The sequence below is a fragment of the Pseudomyrmex gracilis genome, unplaced genomic scaffold (assembly GCF_002006095.1).
Source record: "Pseudomyrmex gracilis isolate BER0280 unplaced genomic scaffold, ASM200609v1 scaffold_11, whole genome shotgun sequence".
Classification (NCBI taxonomy): Eukaryota; Metazoa; Arthropoda; class Insecta; order Hymenoptera; family Formicidae; genus Pseudomyrmex; species Pseudomyrmex gracilis.
In genome coordinates, this window is record NW_018020595.1 from 959,365 (window position 1) to 977,291 (window position 17,927).

The 17,927-nt window shown below is 38.5% G+C and overlaps 2 protein-coding genes across 4 annotated transcripts in view; one reads left to right on the top strand and one right to left on the bottom strand.

Moving 5' to 3' along the window:
* The window catches only part of LOC109863597 (translation initiation factor IF-2-like), a 144,921-nt gene that overhangs the window by 123,102 nt on the left and 3,892 nt on the right, over positions 1-17,927 (top strand). The gene's annotated exons all lie outside the window — the stretch shown is intronic.
* Positions 672-17,890, bottom strand: LOC109863594 (tip elongation aberrant protein 1-like). Of its 2 annotated transcripts, none has more exons than XM_020443899.1 (8): positions 16,677-17,890; positions 12,547-12,707; positions 10,510-10,667; positions 6,535-6,691; positions 6,162-6,458; positions 5,777-6,090; positions 5,339-5,661; positions 672-5,211 (listed from the first exon to the last, which is right to left on the bottom strand). In XM_020443899.1, the coding sequence occupies exons 2-8, from the start codon at positions 12,698-12,700 to the stop codon at positions 4,449-4,451; spliced, it is 2,166 nt and encodes a 721-aa protein (XP_020299488.1). In that variant the 5' UTR covers positions 12,701-12,707; positions 16,677-17,890; the 3' UTR covers positions 672-4,448. The 2 variants fall into 2 exon arrangements, with proteins under 2 accessions (XP_020299488.1, XP_020299487.1); XM_020443898.1 differs by having other exon boundaries at positions 5,339-5,685.

Below are 17,927 nucleotides of genomic sequence, written 5' to 3' on the forward strand. Positions count from 1 at the left end.
AGTCGCGTGACTTTACTTTAGTCACATGTCTTTAAGAGAGAAATAAAAAAATTATTATTTATTGCAAGCAAAAATACATTTTATAAAGATGCGTTCTCATGAACGTAATGTCTACGTGGAATTTTGTGTACACGGTTGTGAGAATTCATTTTTATTTCCTCGGAATACTAACGCCATCAATGATTGGTGCGGAAAACTACACTGAAACCTCGGTTTCTTGTCTCGTCGAATCTCGTTTTAGCAAACAACATTTGCACAATTTTGCAGCAAGTAAACTTGTGATGAATCGTGTTCTAGAACAGCAGAAACTCTGCGAATAGACTGTCTTTTCGATCCTTTTTTAATTTTGGAAAAGGAAGATGCTCGCTGCGATGACAATATTACGAGTTGTCTTCGTCCTGCCACTTTTACGTGTCGCAACGCAGAATAAGTACCTACAGTCAGTAATGACAATTTTTAAGGATAAGAGCACATCCGTATACAGCACATCTGTAAGGAAAATATAAACTAAGAAATCGCAACCGTCAAAATAATCACAACTTGATCTTCTCTTTGATATATGCAAAGATGTAAGATCGATGCTAGAAAAAGTTTCCCAAATATTTCAATTTTTTACACGTCGAATATTATAAAGAAAAATATACAGCAAGTTCATATGGCATATGTTTTAATCATAATAATACTGTTCCATTAATAACTGTTACATTAATTACATTGCACACGGTTGAAGTAATCACATCGCTGAGAAGTTATTACACTTACTGATAAAGTTGTACAAGAACCAAGAGACGTGTGAATATCGCTATAGGCGCATATCTCTTTGCATTCAGTTACATTCAGATTAGAAGGGATGACGAACGATATCGCAACATATTTTATTCTATATACGCGCGATCGTATGTTCACACACATACATTATACGTGTAATGTAATCGATCATAGAAGACACAATAAGTCTGTGTAATGTTGCATAGTCAATTAACTACAATAATTTCGTAATATTACACATGTACTAAGCACCAAAAATAGCACGAAATTTATTCAACTTTGATAAAAGTTTCGAGTTCGCGTTAATTTATAAATTTGTCTTAAGAAAATATCGCTATAGTGATTTTTTTTAGTTTTTATTTTATTTTACGAATTACCGGCGTTTTACAGTATCATCAAGAAAAGAAACATTTTGATCGTACTCTGCGATATTTCTATGATGTTTTGTTGAGTTTATATTAGATCGCGTAAAAATCACACACACGTACACACGCTCCTTCTCTCTCTTTCTTTTTCTTCCTCTTTCTCTCTCTAACATTGTGCAAAGTGTTTTTTAAATCTAATTCTATTTTTTCCGTTCTCCATTTATTTATATTTTCGGTGCTTCGTACTACATGATATATTTGCGATAATATTGTCCCGATATTACCACACACATGGAAATGTTTCAGAGAACAAGAAACATATATCTCTCTACTCTCAAAAAAGTTCGGTTTCTGAAAAAATACGCTCTGTGATATGGAATTCTATCTATAGAAGGGGTATCTTCTTTCTTATTTCTTCGATAGTCTTCTATCGCGGCGCATACGTATGCGTTTAAGCTTATAGAAAGAGTACGTTGACTTCAATTGTTTTTCTATTTTCACTTTTTTGATTCTTATATGTCGTGATGTAAAATGTTCGTTTTCTCTCTGTCTTCTCTGAAGACTCGACGTATTACATTAAATCGGTTGCTACATGTGTATGAATGAATATAGAAAAGAATATATACACACGTTCAAATGGCCATCGGAATAAACGTGTATTACGGGGAATAGAATCGGATGACACACAACACGGACGACTCGATAATAATGGAAAATAAAATTATATCAGCGCGGAGAGATAAAATATCTATATACGAGGGTAAAAATACAATAAAGTGAGGATACGTAATATTTTGTAATATTTAAGTTTTTTGTACATTGAGATATAATTGACTAGCTCTACAAATGGAAAACATTGATTTTCGGGTAAATCGAGCCCCGAGACTAGATATCAGGAGATTCCTGAAGGAATCACAAATTTCATTGAACACACTTTGAAAACAAAGAGGATTCTCTCGTAATAGAAAAAAAAGTTATTACTTCGATTCTATATCTTATAATTTCTAATATTGCATTTGCCCATTATACAGTTGCAGCGAAATTATCACTTGTTAATTTGTTATATTTCGCGATAAGCACGGTTGCGCGCAATCAGAGAAAACGGAACGGAAAAAGAAGATATTAGAAGATCAACTAACTGCAAGTAAGCGAGCGGTTTTGTTCCGATTTTAGCAAGCTGGAATTTACATGAGATAATTTTACTGCGATTCTCTGCTATAACTTTTTTTCGTTCCACAAAAGCGGAATAAAAACGAGTTACGATGAAAAGTCAACATCCATAAATCTTTTCCGTTCTTATTTTTCGGTCGACACGTGACCGCATCTAATTCGAATGAATAATGCATTTGCACATAAGTGGCATGTAAGCTTTTTCTGAGTTTTGTTTTGCAAAGGAGACAAATGATATGATTGACGCAGCGTTATGCAAAAATAATTTTTTCTTTCGCTATAATTCTTCGTCAAATGTTTCGAAGACAGTTTTCGCGACATTTTCAACTCACAGTTGTTTGTAATCGTTTATAATTAATAATCTCTTTTATTGGATTTTATGCAAATTAATTTCTGCATCTCTTTCTTTCTCTCTCTCTCTCTCAATATCTAGCCCACGAGAAGCCACTGTTGTTGACTTTAGCTACTTACTGGATGGATTACACGTATTGGGCCTTTACGGTCGTAAAAATTCTACACAGACAAGACAGCTCCCATTGTACACATCGCCTCTCGTCGTGCATCTGTTCTACTTACATTATACTTATAATAACACTAACTTGCTACGATCGTACATAGATACATTCACGGTAAAGACTTTCGATTTCATCGCGATTTGCAACTATTAGATGCGAGACCGCTGGCTCACGCGCTCCATAGTCTCTTGGAACACAATTGTCTTCTTTTTGTTTTAGTGGCTCCCAAAAATATTCACTATTTTTAGGAAAAAGAAAAAGAAGAGAAACTATACTATCTTATTGGTAATATTATGTACAGTTTAGATCAGTAAAGTAACATACGGTACAACAAAAGTACAATAAAAGAAATTTGTAATAACACAAGCTAAAATTGACTAATTGGCACGTAAGACTTTGAAACATCAACGAATAAATTCTGGGGAGCAAATGTTTTATACGACAGCGCTATTGAGATTTTTGTAAAGTACCTGCTAATTTTTCACAGTAAAGTGAGTAAGTTTGGCGGATTGAAATTATCGCTTATTGTTACACATAATAACATTTTCTAGTTTAGAGATCAATATTTCTGGCTTGTATATACTTTTTTTCAAAATATTTTTCAGTCATAAAAACAGTAAATTCGGTTTGATGAAGAATTTACAGTTATCGATTTGCCTTGAGTGGAGATAAAAAAAAAATTAGAAATGTCTCGTAAAAAAATCTATCTAATATTGCAGAGAGATCAAAAATCGGTCAGTAATGAAGTTTCTTCAATTGGATTGGACACGATTGACCGTAATCTTTGATCGATTGTTCTGATTCTATCATTAAAGGCTTACGAATCTCTGACACTAATATTCTACTCCTATTTTACGTACATTGAATCTTCTTACACATTCAATGGCAGTTAAACGCAGATCAGGTCAATTTTCGTGATTGACGCTTGCTCTTGGGAACAAGTTGAAGTCTTGACATTCGAGAATATTAATATTTCTTATACGTATTGCAAGGAGCGAGAGTTCATTCATATAATGCGATTTTATCAGCAATGACTAAATATCATCACAGATCATATACATGTAAAAGATTGTTGACTTGACCTGCGTTTCGATTTAAATCGTGTTTCTGCAAAAAATGCACCTTAAGAACACTCGTTTCGAATCGGCCAGTTTGCTATAAATTTTTGAAGTTTACATAATGACACACGTAAATGGCATTTGCAGACACTTGCCTTATACTTTATTATGTCTAGCAACACATAGTTAGTTTTTCTTCCGATTTCTCGATTCTATGTGTTTTGAATATAGATATAACGCATAAACAGCAATTAACAACTTTTAACGGACCAAAAAAATTAACAACTTTATAATTTAATCTTACATAAGAAAGAAACGTATTTGTCTCGTAACGAAGAACGCATGTATAAAATTAACTTTAGTGCTAATAATAAAATAAATAAATATAAATATCAAAAACATATTGATATCTTGTCCTACATCAATTTTACTATCAAGAGCAGCATTCGCAAAACATTAAAAATGAAAACTTGTACGAAATCGGTTTTTAAATCCATTCTTATCACTAACGGATGCGTAGGGGTGTTTGTGTGTGTGTATGTGACTTGGCGAAAATAAACCATCAATCATTCTTAGAAGATGTGCGGCGCCAGCTGTAGCTTCCAAAGAGAGACCGGCCTGGCGAACACCGTGACTTGACCTTTTTCTTTGCCGCCAACTAAAAAAACGTACAAGGGCGCCGGCCCGTACGAAGGTGTTTTCACGTCAGTCGCGTCCATCGTCGCTACTTTCGTTCTCTGTCTTTCGACTCTCGACGCGCTTACCGCTCGTCTAGATGGCGAGCCTAAAGGCAGGCTCTTCGGTGGTGCCCGAGGTGTTCTCTTGATCTCTTGCAGCTCCAAAAGCTCGGCGAATGTTTGCGAAGCTGATCTTCCGGGTTCATCTTCCAGCACGCTATCGGGCGGACTATTGAGCAGCTTGGCGTATTTTCCGTCTTGCTGTTGCTGCTGTTGATAATGATGGTGATGATGATGATGATGATGCTGATGGCTTCTCGTTTCGTCCAGACCGAGGTAATTGGGATTGCAAAAACCGAATTGGCCCTCTCGTATCGTGGCCGTGGCGACGATCGGCTTGTGTGGTTTTGATTTCTTTCCGGATACGCTCCAGTCCTCGTCCGCGAGCGGATCGCCCGGACTTCTCGCTCCCTCGATACTTGCGTAATCCGACGTCGATTCCTCGCCCTCTTCAAGATCGGCGAATCTTACCGAGGCGGAAGTAGGTATTTTTGTGGTCGTTGGAGTTTTTGGCGTTTGCAAAGCCGCCTCATAGAGATGCGAGCTGTAACTTTCGCCGCGTGTAGGCTGACAGGCTTGATGCATTGTTTCAAAATCTCTGCAATTGATTATATAATGATTATGTAATGATAATATTTATATAAAAAATATAAAATCTAGCAACAAACAAAGTTAGAAAACATAAAGAGTTAATGAAACATTTAGTTATTGAAGATGATTACTACCTTTCTTCTTGAACTTCAATTAGTCTCGACGTAGGCGGCTCTTTACGTGGTTCCTCGTTGTCACTGTTTTCATCTGGATCTACAAAGACTAATCTGGCGGCCTCTACAGGCGTGAGAACAGGAGTTGGTAATGTCAAAGCACGAAAGTTTGGCACTGAAATAGGATCTCTGGTCATACCAGAACTAGTAGTATTGCTAGAACTGCTAGCGTCGACCGTCTTCGACGTTCCCTCTGACGTCTTTTGTCTTCGGCGAGCGAGCGTGTTAGCACTGCGAGACTTCACCATCCCGGTAGAAGGTTCGACCACTTCGACGTCTACTTGCTGAAAAGGATAATACGTATTTGCCTGCACGCAGGCCTAATTGACACACCGCAAAGAGAGACAAGCTCATCTTTTAAAAATTTTACTTCAATAATTTTTATTGTTAAACGCGTACCTCCTGAGGACTTTCTTCATTGTCGTCGTGGCCACTGAGAACTGAATAGCTGCACTTTGTTGGATGGCTGAGTCTCGATAGATTTATTTGCGACAACTTGGAAATTTCCTTGAGAAAACTGGGTCTGGCAGAAGGTGCTTCGATTGGCGACATTCTATTGCTGGAAAGCCTAGGCCTTTGATTTCTCGGCCTCGGTCTTGGATTGTCCACGCTTGTTCCGCGAATTAACAATTCAGATACTGCGAGAGCAACACTTTCAGCCCGTGGCTGCGGTTTTGGTCCTGATACCGATAACTTCTCCCAAGTTTCTGTGCCTGTTTGAATTTGATTTAGACCGATTGTTGTTGGAAATACATTTCTTTTTTAATTTTATGATAATACGTACCAAAATGAAACCTCCATAGTTCGTTCGTCGCTAGTCCGCCGCTTTCACCGCCAAAGATCAGCATGCAACTCGGCAATCTGCATGCTGCGTGACCGTGAAGAGGTCCGGGACCTGGTTTGTTCTTCAGCATGGACCACGAAGCGCTGTTGACGTCCCATCGCCAGCAATCGTTCCGTTCTTGAAGATCCGTCATTCCTCCGTAAATATACATTGCGTCGCCATGCAGAACCGCCGAGTGCTTGTGTCTGGCAGCCGGTCCGTTTTCGCTCGATGAGAGTAGATGCCAAGATTCAGTTTCTGTAACGTTGAAAAAGAGTCGTTATTAATTACGCTATTAATCATACGCAATTTACAAGATAAAAAATGGTATCACCAAAATGAAAAGCCCATAATTCGGATGAGCTTCCACGTAGATCTTGATAACCGCCATATATGAGCATTTGTCCACGATGCACCAGAGCGGTGTGACCCCTTCGACCTCTAGGAACCGCGCAACCACGTTGAGCTCTCACCTTTCTCCACATGTTTGTCTGAAAATTGATAATAAACAAATTTTATGTCACTTTACATTACACTGTTGACAATAGTTAAACGTCCTCGTTTATTTATTTTAAACAAAAATATTTTCCATATAATTATATTAATAAAGGAGTTTCATTTCTCTTCTGCATCTGCGACTATTTTTACAAGTTACTTCATATTTATGAGTATTCGTAAGCGCCACACATAATAAGAGCGACCTGCAACAAAAGGAACAAAGACCTCTAATTTGTAACCCTCCAATTCTGCCGTCTGAATAGATTCGGCTTTAACTGCCGGGACTGCGATAATCGTCTCTGCCATGGCTACTAAATAGAAATACTGAATTATTCTCTTACCGCGCTTACAATATGAACTGCAATATGTATTTTATTTACACGCAGTATATGTGTTTCGATGTGTAAATTGTAAATTTTTCTTAAAAAATGACACAATATTGACTAGAAATAATTTCAAAGAAAAAAATAAAAATTATAAAACAAAACACAAAGTGCTTTTTTCACAAATTAATTTACTAAATAATCAAGTATTGTTATGTGTGTATGCGTGTTAGATGGGTAATATGAGCAGATTTTATTTTTGTTACGTTGCCTTGGAACACATCCCAGAAAAGTATGTCGCAGAATAAAAAACATTCTTCTCGCGAGCGTCCTTTATATTTGCACATATCGATAAAATCAATGTGCCGCGTTTCTCGAGAGATTTATCGCTTAATGTAGCAGAAAATTTGGGCGTGTGTGTCGAGCGGCGTTTTAAAATCGTGGTAATTTTTTTTTCTTTTCTTTTTTTTCGAAATGTCGCGGTTCGCGGAATTGTAGCACAAGAATGAAAATACGTGAATGAGCCGTTTTAAATAACTTTGCAGACTAGTACTCAAGAGAATTTCCATATTCCTTTGCACAACTTCACAATTACTTAAGCGAAAAGAGATAAGATATACATCTTCAAGTGGCAATTTTATAAATTTGTTTAAAAGCTGAAGTGTTAAGTGAATCGCTTTATTTTATCAGAAGTACGTTCGTATATTTATGTAATTTTTTTTATATTTGTAAATTAAGAAATCGTGAAAGATACGGAATAACACGTTCTCTCGCACGTTCCATTTGAGAGGGTACTTTAACGAAGTACAAAAAAGGGAAAGTGAAAAAGATAGGGAGTTAAATCAGGTAGGGAGGAGAAAAACGAATGCGCCCGAGCAACCCCTATGGTTTAACCAATCAGGTTTGTCTGACGCATTCGTAACGCAGATTTCAATAATACACGGCGAGAACAGACAGAACAATGAAGGGAACGCATTTGTGCTAGCTCTACGGTCCAGCGATTAAAAACAAACGGGCTTTAGCAAGAGTAACCATGGTAACTTAGCCGAAAAAAATTGTGAAATATCTGAGTAACTAAGCTTTGACTATTTATCGTAAAGTGCGGTTTTTGAACATCACTTGTATGTTTCTTTATTGTACATATTTTTATCTTACATGTTGTGCTCGATCCAATAATCGTTATTATCGTGATAGGTACTCGTATAGATGTAGGAAGAAAATATAAAAAAGAAGATCCTGTTATGTTTTCCGCACAAACATATAGAAATCACTGCGTGAAAGATATTGTCAGAATAACGCAGCACAAATGAAACCTATCGAGTGAGAGAGATAACAAGCCACTGCTGACGAAGGAAAATCGGTATAGTTAACCACATTTATCCGCTCCACATAGAGTCGTATATCAAGCCATACAATGCAATTCGCGGTGCATAGTAACGAAATGATAAGATTAAATTTTACTTTTACACGTCGCGGAATTGAGTGAACAAAATTCTCAAAAATTCACGCGTTTGCCGAATAAATAGCGTCTCAAATATATTTTATCCTCCAAGCAAGGCAATAGCTGAGAAAGAATCGATAACGCGTATGATGTTTCGCACCGGCCGGCCGTGTTAATTTTTAATGCCGCACGTGAGCGGTTCTTATCCTCTGGAGAATCCCGAAACCCCAGGTCTGGTTTCGAGGGTACGAATTGAAGAGAAAACCTGTTAACACCAGCTGTTGCCAAACACCATCCTCGACTACTTAAATTGCTCTTGAAAGTCCCGCGAAAGATGCGCCGCTCTTGAATATTGTATGAAATTAAAGGAACACGTGAGCAAATGTTATTGTTGTCACAAGGAAAAGAAGACGGAGATCACCATAAAGTATAAATTATTTTAAAAAATAGTATGAATGTAGTATAAATAATATAAATAAAAATAATATAATACTAGAATTGACTTATTTATGTCGATATCACTTACATACAGATTACATAAATTTCTCGTGGAAGGACGATCACATATATGCAGTTCACATTAGTTGATAATTGCTTGGGATAGCATCAGCTAAATTCGAGATTAATCTGAAACTCGAAATCGTCTATCTCACGTGTATGTCTATATATTCGGATCGATTGCAGTCGTGTCTCTGGAACTGGAAGTAATACCAACACCTTGAGCGTATCACTTCGGGAAGGAGAGATCTCATTTGTCATCGTCGAATGTCGACTTCTGTCATTCTCTTGTGAATGGAACGTTACATATACGTTAAATGCATAGACGTTCTCTCATCTCAGTTAGACGCGGTAGACATTGCATCGGCATTGAAACGGAAAATCCAATTTCTAGACGAAAAAAACGTCGTATTTCGCGTGGTATAAAGTTGTAAAATAACTTTCGTTTAATTTTTCGCCATTTTTTGTAAAATAACGCTTTTGTGTTTTTGCAATAATCTTCATTTGAAATTCGCGTTGAAATCGTTACAAGAATTTAGTTAAGATCGACCTGTACAATTTGATTAGATAAACCGACGGATAGCCTCCGGGCAGTCGCCGTTTCACTGATCGGAAGGAGAGCTTGGCACCCTCTCAATTTGGTAAACGAGACGAAGGGCAATTTTGAGCAATCACGCCACAGTTGATTGACAATATCGCGCATCGATGCTTTTTCTTATCCCTTAAATTTGAAACGTGTGCAAGAAACTATGACATCTTTTTAAATCAAAAAAATTTCAGAAATAGATTTTATTACAGCTCCTCAGCTTTCGTTTGGTGTTATGTGACAAATATAATTTTCATAAGTTTGACCGATTGTCCGGACAGATGTCGTTTTCACTTTACAAGCCGCATCGATTTTGAAGCCGCTTATTTCGAAGGATTGATTTTCTGCACGCAAAGCAACGGAAAAGGCCAACCACCCCGTGTCGCTGTTCCGTTTTCATGACGCTTATTATTCTTGCCACGAAATGCTTGACATCGCAGAACACAACGGAATAACAACGACGGCTTAGTGAATTTCCTCACATACTATTGGCTGGATAAATTTGCCGGTCGATTCCCGGCAGCTTGTCACCCGCTGCCAAAATCATCCCTCTATGTTACAGGCATAGGGTGCCAGAGGGAGAACAACTCGAGAGCGCTGTATAAAACTCGTAGCCGATGACGCCGCTATCGATTATAAACGACGTCTCTCGAGGGTGCGATGCTTCTGTCGTTCCCATTTCTCTCTTGATGAGGCTCCCCTTCTCGCGGAAAAGATCATTAAGAGTTTCCTCAAAGCGATACGACACGGGCTGTCGCAGTCGTTATCGGAAGTGTAAGAACGCGCCGATATTCATTACCGTAAAAAAATGTTCAACGGTACATATTTTTTGTGTTTTAATAGTTTGAATTCATTTTTTTTTTTTTTGTTTTTTTTAATTGCTACTTTTTTAACAAAAATAAGGAAACTCTTTTGCGTAATACTAATAATATCAGCTATATAACGTTTGCTGTTGTATATTACCTTGACACTATAAACCCAGAGTGGCGTTTCTGTTCCAGCGGAGAAGCCCAATTCACCCCCGAAAACGTAAAGACAATCCTTATAAGCTACCGCGCTGTGTTCCTGAAGAGCCGGCGGTCTCTCACCTCCTGGATGCAATTCCTCCCACTTGCTCTCCGCTGAAAAAGGAAACAAAGAGATCTATCGTGTATTCAGCATTTTTTTTTTTTTTACGTGCCGTGTGCTATCACGCAAAGTGCACGTGTTATAAATACACGAGAACGTTGCACGCGAGTTTTTCTAGTGCACTCTAGTTGCATTTTAATAGTCGGCTTTTATACCGTGGTGACATATATTTCACGTTCCTGTTTTCGGGTCAAAGAACGGCTTTTCAACGTATAAATAAAGAACTCGCGATAGTGTTTACGCAGTCCGAGTAGATTGCAAATATAAACATTTTCGTGATACACAGTAATTGCGCGCACGATTTTTTTTTTTTTTTTTTTTTTTTTGTAAATCTTTATAGTTACATTTTTTAACACAAATGTCATGTCGGCAAGAAGACCAGAGAACACTTTTTTCTACCGATAATTAAAGTACCCTTCGGCATCTTAAAAAGATGATAGAGATGCTCCATATTGATTATGTGGTACACGTGTCATATCTAGTTTTAGCATGAAAGCAATAGCTCTCTCGCCCTTTGTGACTAAAAGCATGTGCTGCAAAACTGCGGCGCATGTTCGATGCACAAGAGATCCAACATTTTCTAGGATGAGTGGATATACGTGCTTCGTACAACAATTTAACCACTAGAGCTCCGTCTCGATAAGTGCTTTCATAACGTGACTATATCCAAAGTATTCTGCGACAAATTTGCAGTAAAAATCTTCGCGTAAAAAACATTTTTATATTTGAGAAAAGTAAAATTACAAGATTATCATGAGGATTTTCGTCTATCCCGACGACGTGTAGAAGAAATTATGACAAAAGTTTAGGTTTCACTGAAGTGCTTTCGTGATTCTTCGAGTTATCCCAATAGTTTTTCAAGATCAAAAGTTCGGCTTTTAAAGCAGGGAATAGTGACAGCTGGGGATATTGTTTGCTTTCTGAAAACAAAGCGCTGTGTGCGCCAACCCTTTCGCTGCTTCAATATCCACCCGGCAAGCATGGCCGAACAATACCCTCTGATTAAGAGATCTGCTGATGCGCTCACGAGTGACGTGTAGATTCGCGCATACACTTGACTTCCTAAATTATCGCTCCTCTCGTAAATGCTTCAATGTGTTAATTGCTCAGAACATCGGTTACGTAGTAATCAAAACACAATAAAATGAGTGAAGAAGTCAGAGTTGAAGTAAAAAAACTTAACTCTCTGATAAAGTTAAATTAACACATGAATTCTCTTTGCGTTCAAGAACATGGCTGAAAACAAACAACGAAAAATGTAAAAAATTAACTTTCTGACGCGAACAGACGTCACTCAGACGTTATTTTTATTACAGATGTTATTTGTATTTTATTTATTATAAATTGGTTAATATATAAACGTTTCGACCCTAAAATCATTCTTCATTCGCGTAAGAACCTTTGCCTGTCACGTACACAAACCACCGATTATGACTGAATGGCGCAATTAATTCCCGCACGTCTGGATCTCCGTAGAAATACCATATAATTGTGGAGTATCGCCTGCGGATTTAGTCTGATGTATGTGGGCTTTAATAATGGTGCATTATTGATCAGACTTGAACCCCGTCCAAATTCCGTCGCGCCCTTTCGTTCCATGGGGTGAACGCGATGGGGGTGAGCTTGGTCAGAAACGACGCTCGTATTATACACCGCGCGTTTTGAGCCACTCGAAATACTGCCGTACTTGCGCGGTAATTACGAGGGATTTTCTGTTTTCTTTCGATATTATCGAGAACTAACAACAAATATCTCCCAACAAAACTCTAATGTTTGAAAATATTTTTTTTAAACTATCAGAGTTTTGGACATGGTTAAAAATTTTTACATGTATTGTTGATGCAAAAAACAAACAAAAACTGTAAGACTTACCGAGACTGTATCGCCAGAGATCTTTGAGAGGCAGATTTCCATTTCTACCTCCGAGAAGATACACGTGACCGGCAAGTAGAGTGGCGCTGTGCTTGCTTCTCGAAGGAGGCGCTGGTCCGTTTTCGGTGCCAGCCGCAGTGACCGAGCTCCACATTTTGCTCCTGAAACAAAAGACAATCCGTCGCTGCACTTAATATTACTATAGATAATACTAACACACTCACACAGTAACACTCCAGAGAATATTAATGTAATTATTGAAGAAGCCATTAAGTTAAGATTAAGCTTTACTTAGTAATTATCTCTTCTCGAGAACATCAAACAAATTATGACGAGTCATCGTTCTTGTGATGCCAAATATTTTTCTTTCGTGAAAATAACCGCCTTCCTTAACGAAGTGTTTTCTTGAAATAATGTGAGACTAACTACTTTGAACTGAGTTACAAGACAAATAATTTATCGGATCTGTCCGAAAGTTTGATTTGCGCTTTCATGTCGGCGAGCGTTAGACATTTCCAGCGTGAAACTTTTGGGAAATAAAACGATTGCGAACCGCGCATGAAAAAGTCAGGCATCAGATGCAGCGATTTCTGGGTTGTCCTAAAGCGAGAGGGAGTCGCCACGGCTTACGTTTCCCTCGACGCTTGCTCACTGCGTTGAATTAGTAACACAGCTCACACATCTATTGTGAGATAATTCTGTTTCTGCGCCGTTTCTTCACTCAATTTGTCAACTTCGTGAAAAGCTCCCAAGAAACTTTCTAACTTGATTTCCAATTCTTTTCACGATCGTATCGTTATTGTATAGTCGCTTGTATGTATCTCGATATTATTTTATATTATATTCTATATATTTTATGCGCAGACAAATACTTCCGATCACATTGTAAAAAATTTGCAATGTGATATATAGAAGTGCAGATATAACAGCTCTTCGTTCAAAAACGTATTTCGATATACCTGATGATCGGTTCATCGCGCGGTTCAACCCCGTGAAATCCAATTAATCGAAGAAAGGCAAGCTTGCTTTCGACACATTGGCCTTATCAGTCATCACTCGCATTCATATCCGGCATTCGAAATTTAATTACAACAGGCGTGAAAATCGAGTTTCGGGCAAACGAATGCACCCTCACGCATCTCGAACACGCGTATGCAAATACACATCTCTTTCTCTCTCGCGAGGCAATACATTTCGAGGTAGACGTACAAATGCGATCCTCTCCCTTGCTGGTAGGTATTCATTCCGCGCAACGGATAGATCGAAGAGAAAGGAAGAAGGGTGCGTAGGAAAAAAAAAGAAGAGCAAATTTTTGATCTTGTTATACTGCGAAGTTTCTTCTTCTTCTACTATTTTCATTGCTTTATTACATTTTTCAAGTCTATATAAAATATTATTAACATTTTTTCTTTACTTTACACGGTCAAAACTTAATTACATAATAATACGAAAAAAAGTTTTTTTTTTAAATACCACGATTCGGATTATTTCAATCTCTTTGTACGTTTGAGTCAACTTTTATCGGATTTTTCACGGATCAACGAACAAGCGAGCTATTTCTTCTTCGCAGTTTTCCGGTGTAGAATCTCTCAAATACGGAACGCGCGTACGTACGCGAAGCGCGCGTTGGTAAGAATTTTATGGCAACTGCACACACGTGTCCGGACTATATCAACGGATTCCATCGGTTTTGTCGAGGGGAGAGGATGGAAAGGATGACTAGCGATAATGTCCCATACGCGCAGATTTCGAAACGAGTACTATCGGTCTTTGCACTCTCTCTCTCTCTTTCTCTCTCTCGCTACGAATACTCGGATCAAAAGCTGGGATTAAATGTGCGTCACGGCAATTTTTCAGAGATTTCACGGGTTCGAGTTCGGGATTTATGTCTACGCCAAATACTAGAAGATCCCTTTCACTCTAAAAAAAACTCAACGAGTTTTGAAACGTCTAAATGTCAAAGTTGCTAAAACGTTAAATAAATCATAGAGTGATATTTTTGTGTAAATTATAAATCTCGAAATTTACGGTATTTACACACGTTCTGAACGGTGTTTCGAAATGAAAGTGGCTTAATGAGCATGTGATATCAGACAGAGAATCCGCAACTGTCAGGGAAGCAACTCTCGTCCCTCGTCACAAGTGTGACGCCACGCACAATTGATAATACCCTATCATCCCCGACGAGAGGGAACAACAGCATCGCAATCGCGAAGAGAACAGTTCAGGTTCGAGGATCACGTGGATGGCGGCATGGAAAATGTACAACTTGCTCCCTTTCCGGTGGCGTTACCCTCGTGAGAGTTAAGTTAAGGAGCTGGCAGAAAGGAGGTTGGGGAAATCGAAATCCACGTATAGTCGGGTCTTTTTACACGTCGAAAGTCGACGAGATGAAGTCGACAGTTGGTCGATAGCACTCCGATTTTTCTTTTCGAGGAAAATGAATAGAGAGGTACGTGTATAATCAAAATAATCTGATCCGATAAGCAAACCCGATAATGTAACAAAAGCGAAGCTTGCGGAAAATGTTGGTGCAGTTTTTACGGCGCGTATCACACAATCGAATATATAAGAGAAATACACAGACAATCATTAATGTAAAATAGGAAATAAATATTTATAATGCGAGTTCGTTTCAATTATTCGAACTCGTGCAACAAAATTGCGCCATCCTATTATCCGATATTCCCACAACTCCGAATTTACTTCAGGAATCGATTTGCATAAACGCTCTCCTTTAAACAATTGACAGAACGAAACCACCCCTGTGTTACAAGCAGCTCACGAAGGACTACGGGATGAAAGAAGCGCGATTCTTGTGCAAACACTGCGGTAGTTCTCATTACCGATCCCTTTGTGTGCCGGGAAGAACAGTCTCTAATCTGCTGCATATCTTAAAAGGGACGCTCGTCCGTTTGCTCCGTATTTAAATTTCAAGTGGCGTGGACTATACGCGACATGCAAATTGCAAAGTTAATTTCATAAAAACTGTAATAATCAAAGAAGGTTCTTGTGAAAAATGACCGCGTTCATTGTTGTTGTCCCAGATTTATATATGTTACTGACGATAAAATTTCTTAAATCGCGCTTCTTCTCTAAGTTTATTTTCGCGATTTCATTTATTGTTGCAAACAAAGTTGCTCAAATTACATTGTGGCATCGTATGTGGAACACACAGCTGTATATGAAGACCATTGATTTTCTACGAGGTTAAGGACATCATAAACCGCAGCACTTACTTTCAGCCACGTGACTTTAATCCCTTCGCGATAAAAATTTGTTTTGATGCTTTTTTTTTGTTTTTTTTTTGTTTTTTTTTAAGATTCCTTGTCGTTATGACATTTTTGAAGCGGTTGATGCGGAAGCTCAAATTACCACGATTTATTTATATAGATGAGGCGGCGGTAAAATACGGACCCCGATTTACATTTTCTGTGTTACGTTTGTTAATCAATATTCAAACTGAGAACTGGACGTTATATCCTTCACGGTGTGTTGTGTAACAGATTCTAGACTCAAAGTTACGAAATATTTACTTACAGTATAATTAAATAAAAAGAAATGGTAAAACTTGTCTTGGAAAAAATGCTTGCATATATTTCAAAAAAACAACTGCGTTGTAACACACGGTTTTAGTTACTGGCGTGTTAAAAATAAAACACTGCGTATATACAAATCACTGATTCCACGAGTTATTACTCATAGACTTCATCATCTGATAGAACAAATATATTTGTATATATTTATTTTTTGAGAAAAGAGAAGGAGCCATATTATCTACAAAGTAAGTTATACTATCATCTTCTCCCCTATTATTTAAACTAATTAAAGTCTTTTCCTTCGGCCAATACAATTTTTCTCGAAGGTTATTTTCTTAAGAATAGATAGAAGGTTATCTTAGGAGAATGGATTGGATCTTCTTGTTAGTTTGTTTAAAATTTTTTTTTTTAAACCAATTACTTTGTAAGTTTCACTGTTTTTTTTATTAGAGACTAAAAATATTTAACACAAATAAAAGTAACCTGATTAGAGTTGAAATCTTCGTCGATAAGATTAATTCACATCGATGTTCGTCCAAACACTTTCGTATCAACAACTCCGCTCATCAATAACATCGATAACAGGCTTACCTCTCTTAGCTCGGTAAACCTTCTATCTTGTTAGCTGCGGCGAATGCAACTCGTGACCCACATGCAATTGATGATTAGAACCTGTTAAGCATGCCGCATCACGCCAAAACCGATATGACGGCTTGCCTCACTCTTCAAATGTGCATCCTTCACGACGTTGCATCCAGCCGCACCGGAAACAACACACAAGATCGCAACGAGAGAGATCTTTCGGTCGGCGATTTCTCCCGCCGAAACAAGGACGTTCGAAACTTAGGGACAGCGAGCGAAAAAGAGAGAGAACGCGAATTTTTTCTGCGGATTATAATTTCGTGACAAACTCTCGACGTTTGCTCAAAATTGTTTCCGATGATTGCGACGCACGTAACACAGAATCCGGAAGAATTAATCACTCGACACGCATTTCCCCTCTCGCCGAGAGATGCTGATAGTCACCCTCGAGTGCATTCGGATCGCCTCAAGCAGCAACACAGTGGCATCAACTCCAGATTCACGAAAGAGTTCAACGAACTTATCCCGCTTCCCGTGTTATCGAACGTTAGTTTTTTTCACACTATTATATCCTCTTGCCGAGCTTCTCGTGCCGTCATCGTTCAGCTCCGCCTCGGACACCGTTTACGTTGCACCACAACGAGAACACACAGCTATTTTCGACCGCATCGATCGCCGATCCCTCGTTTTCACCGACGATCTCTCATTCCGGTCGAACGGGACAAGAAAAGGTCTCACGCTATACGCGAGAACAGCAGACGGTCTGCTGCTTGTTTTCTTCCAACTGCGTCCGGGTCGAGCACCTACCTAGCCGAGTCGTCATCGGGGGGCTCGACGCAGGCGCAGCGAGAAGCAACCCTCTTCCCCGCGGTCGCAGAGGCTCCTCGTGCCATCGAGAGGGTGGCTGAGGGGGATTGAATACATCCGTCGGACGAATGTCGCGCCGAACCCTCCGAATGACGACGATAGAGAGACCAAGATGACCGTCGTCGGGGGAACGATTCCCGATTTGGTTGAGCGTGCTTTAGACGCCGGTCGTTCTCGCGATGACATGAATACAGATATCATGGTGCTTTTGTGCACAATGTATTAGTGATCCTATTGGACTTCATTTTTTTAAGGTCCGGTCTTTAAAAGAGATATAATGATAAAAATTATTCTCGACTGTGGAAAATGCAACGTCTAATACGTTAACCGATAGGATCTGTCATTTCATTTTCTTATTTTTTTATATTGCTATTTTTATTTTTTCGATCTATT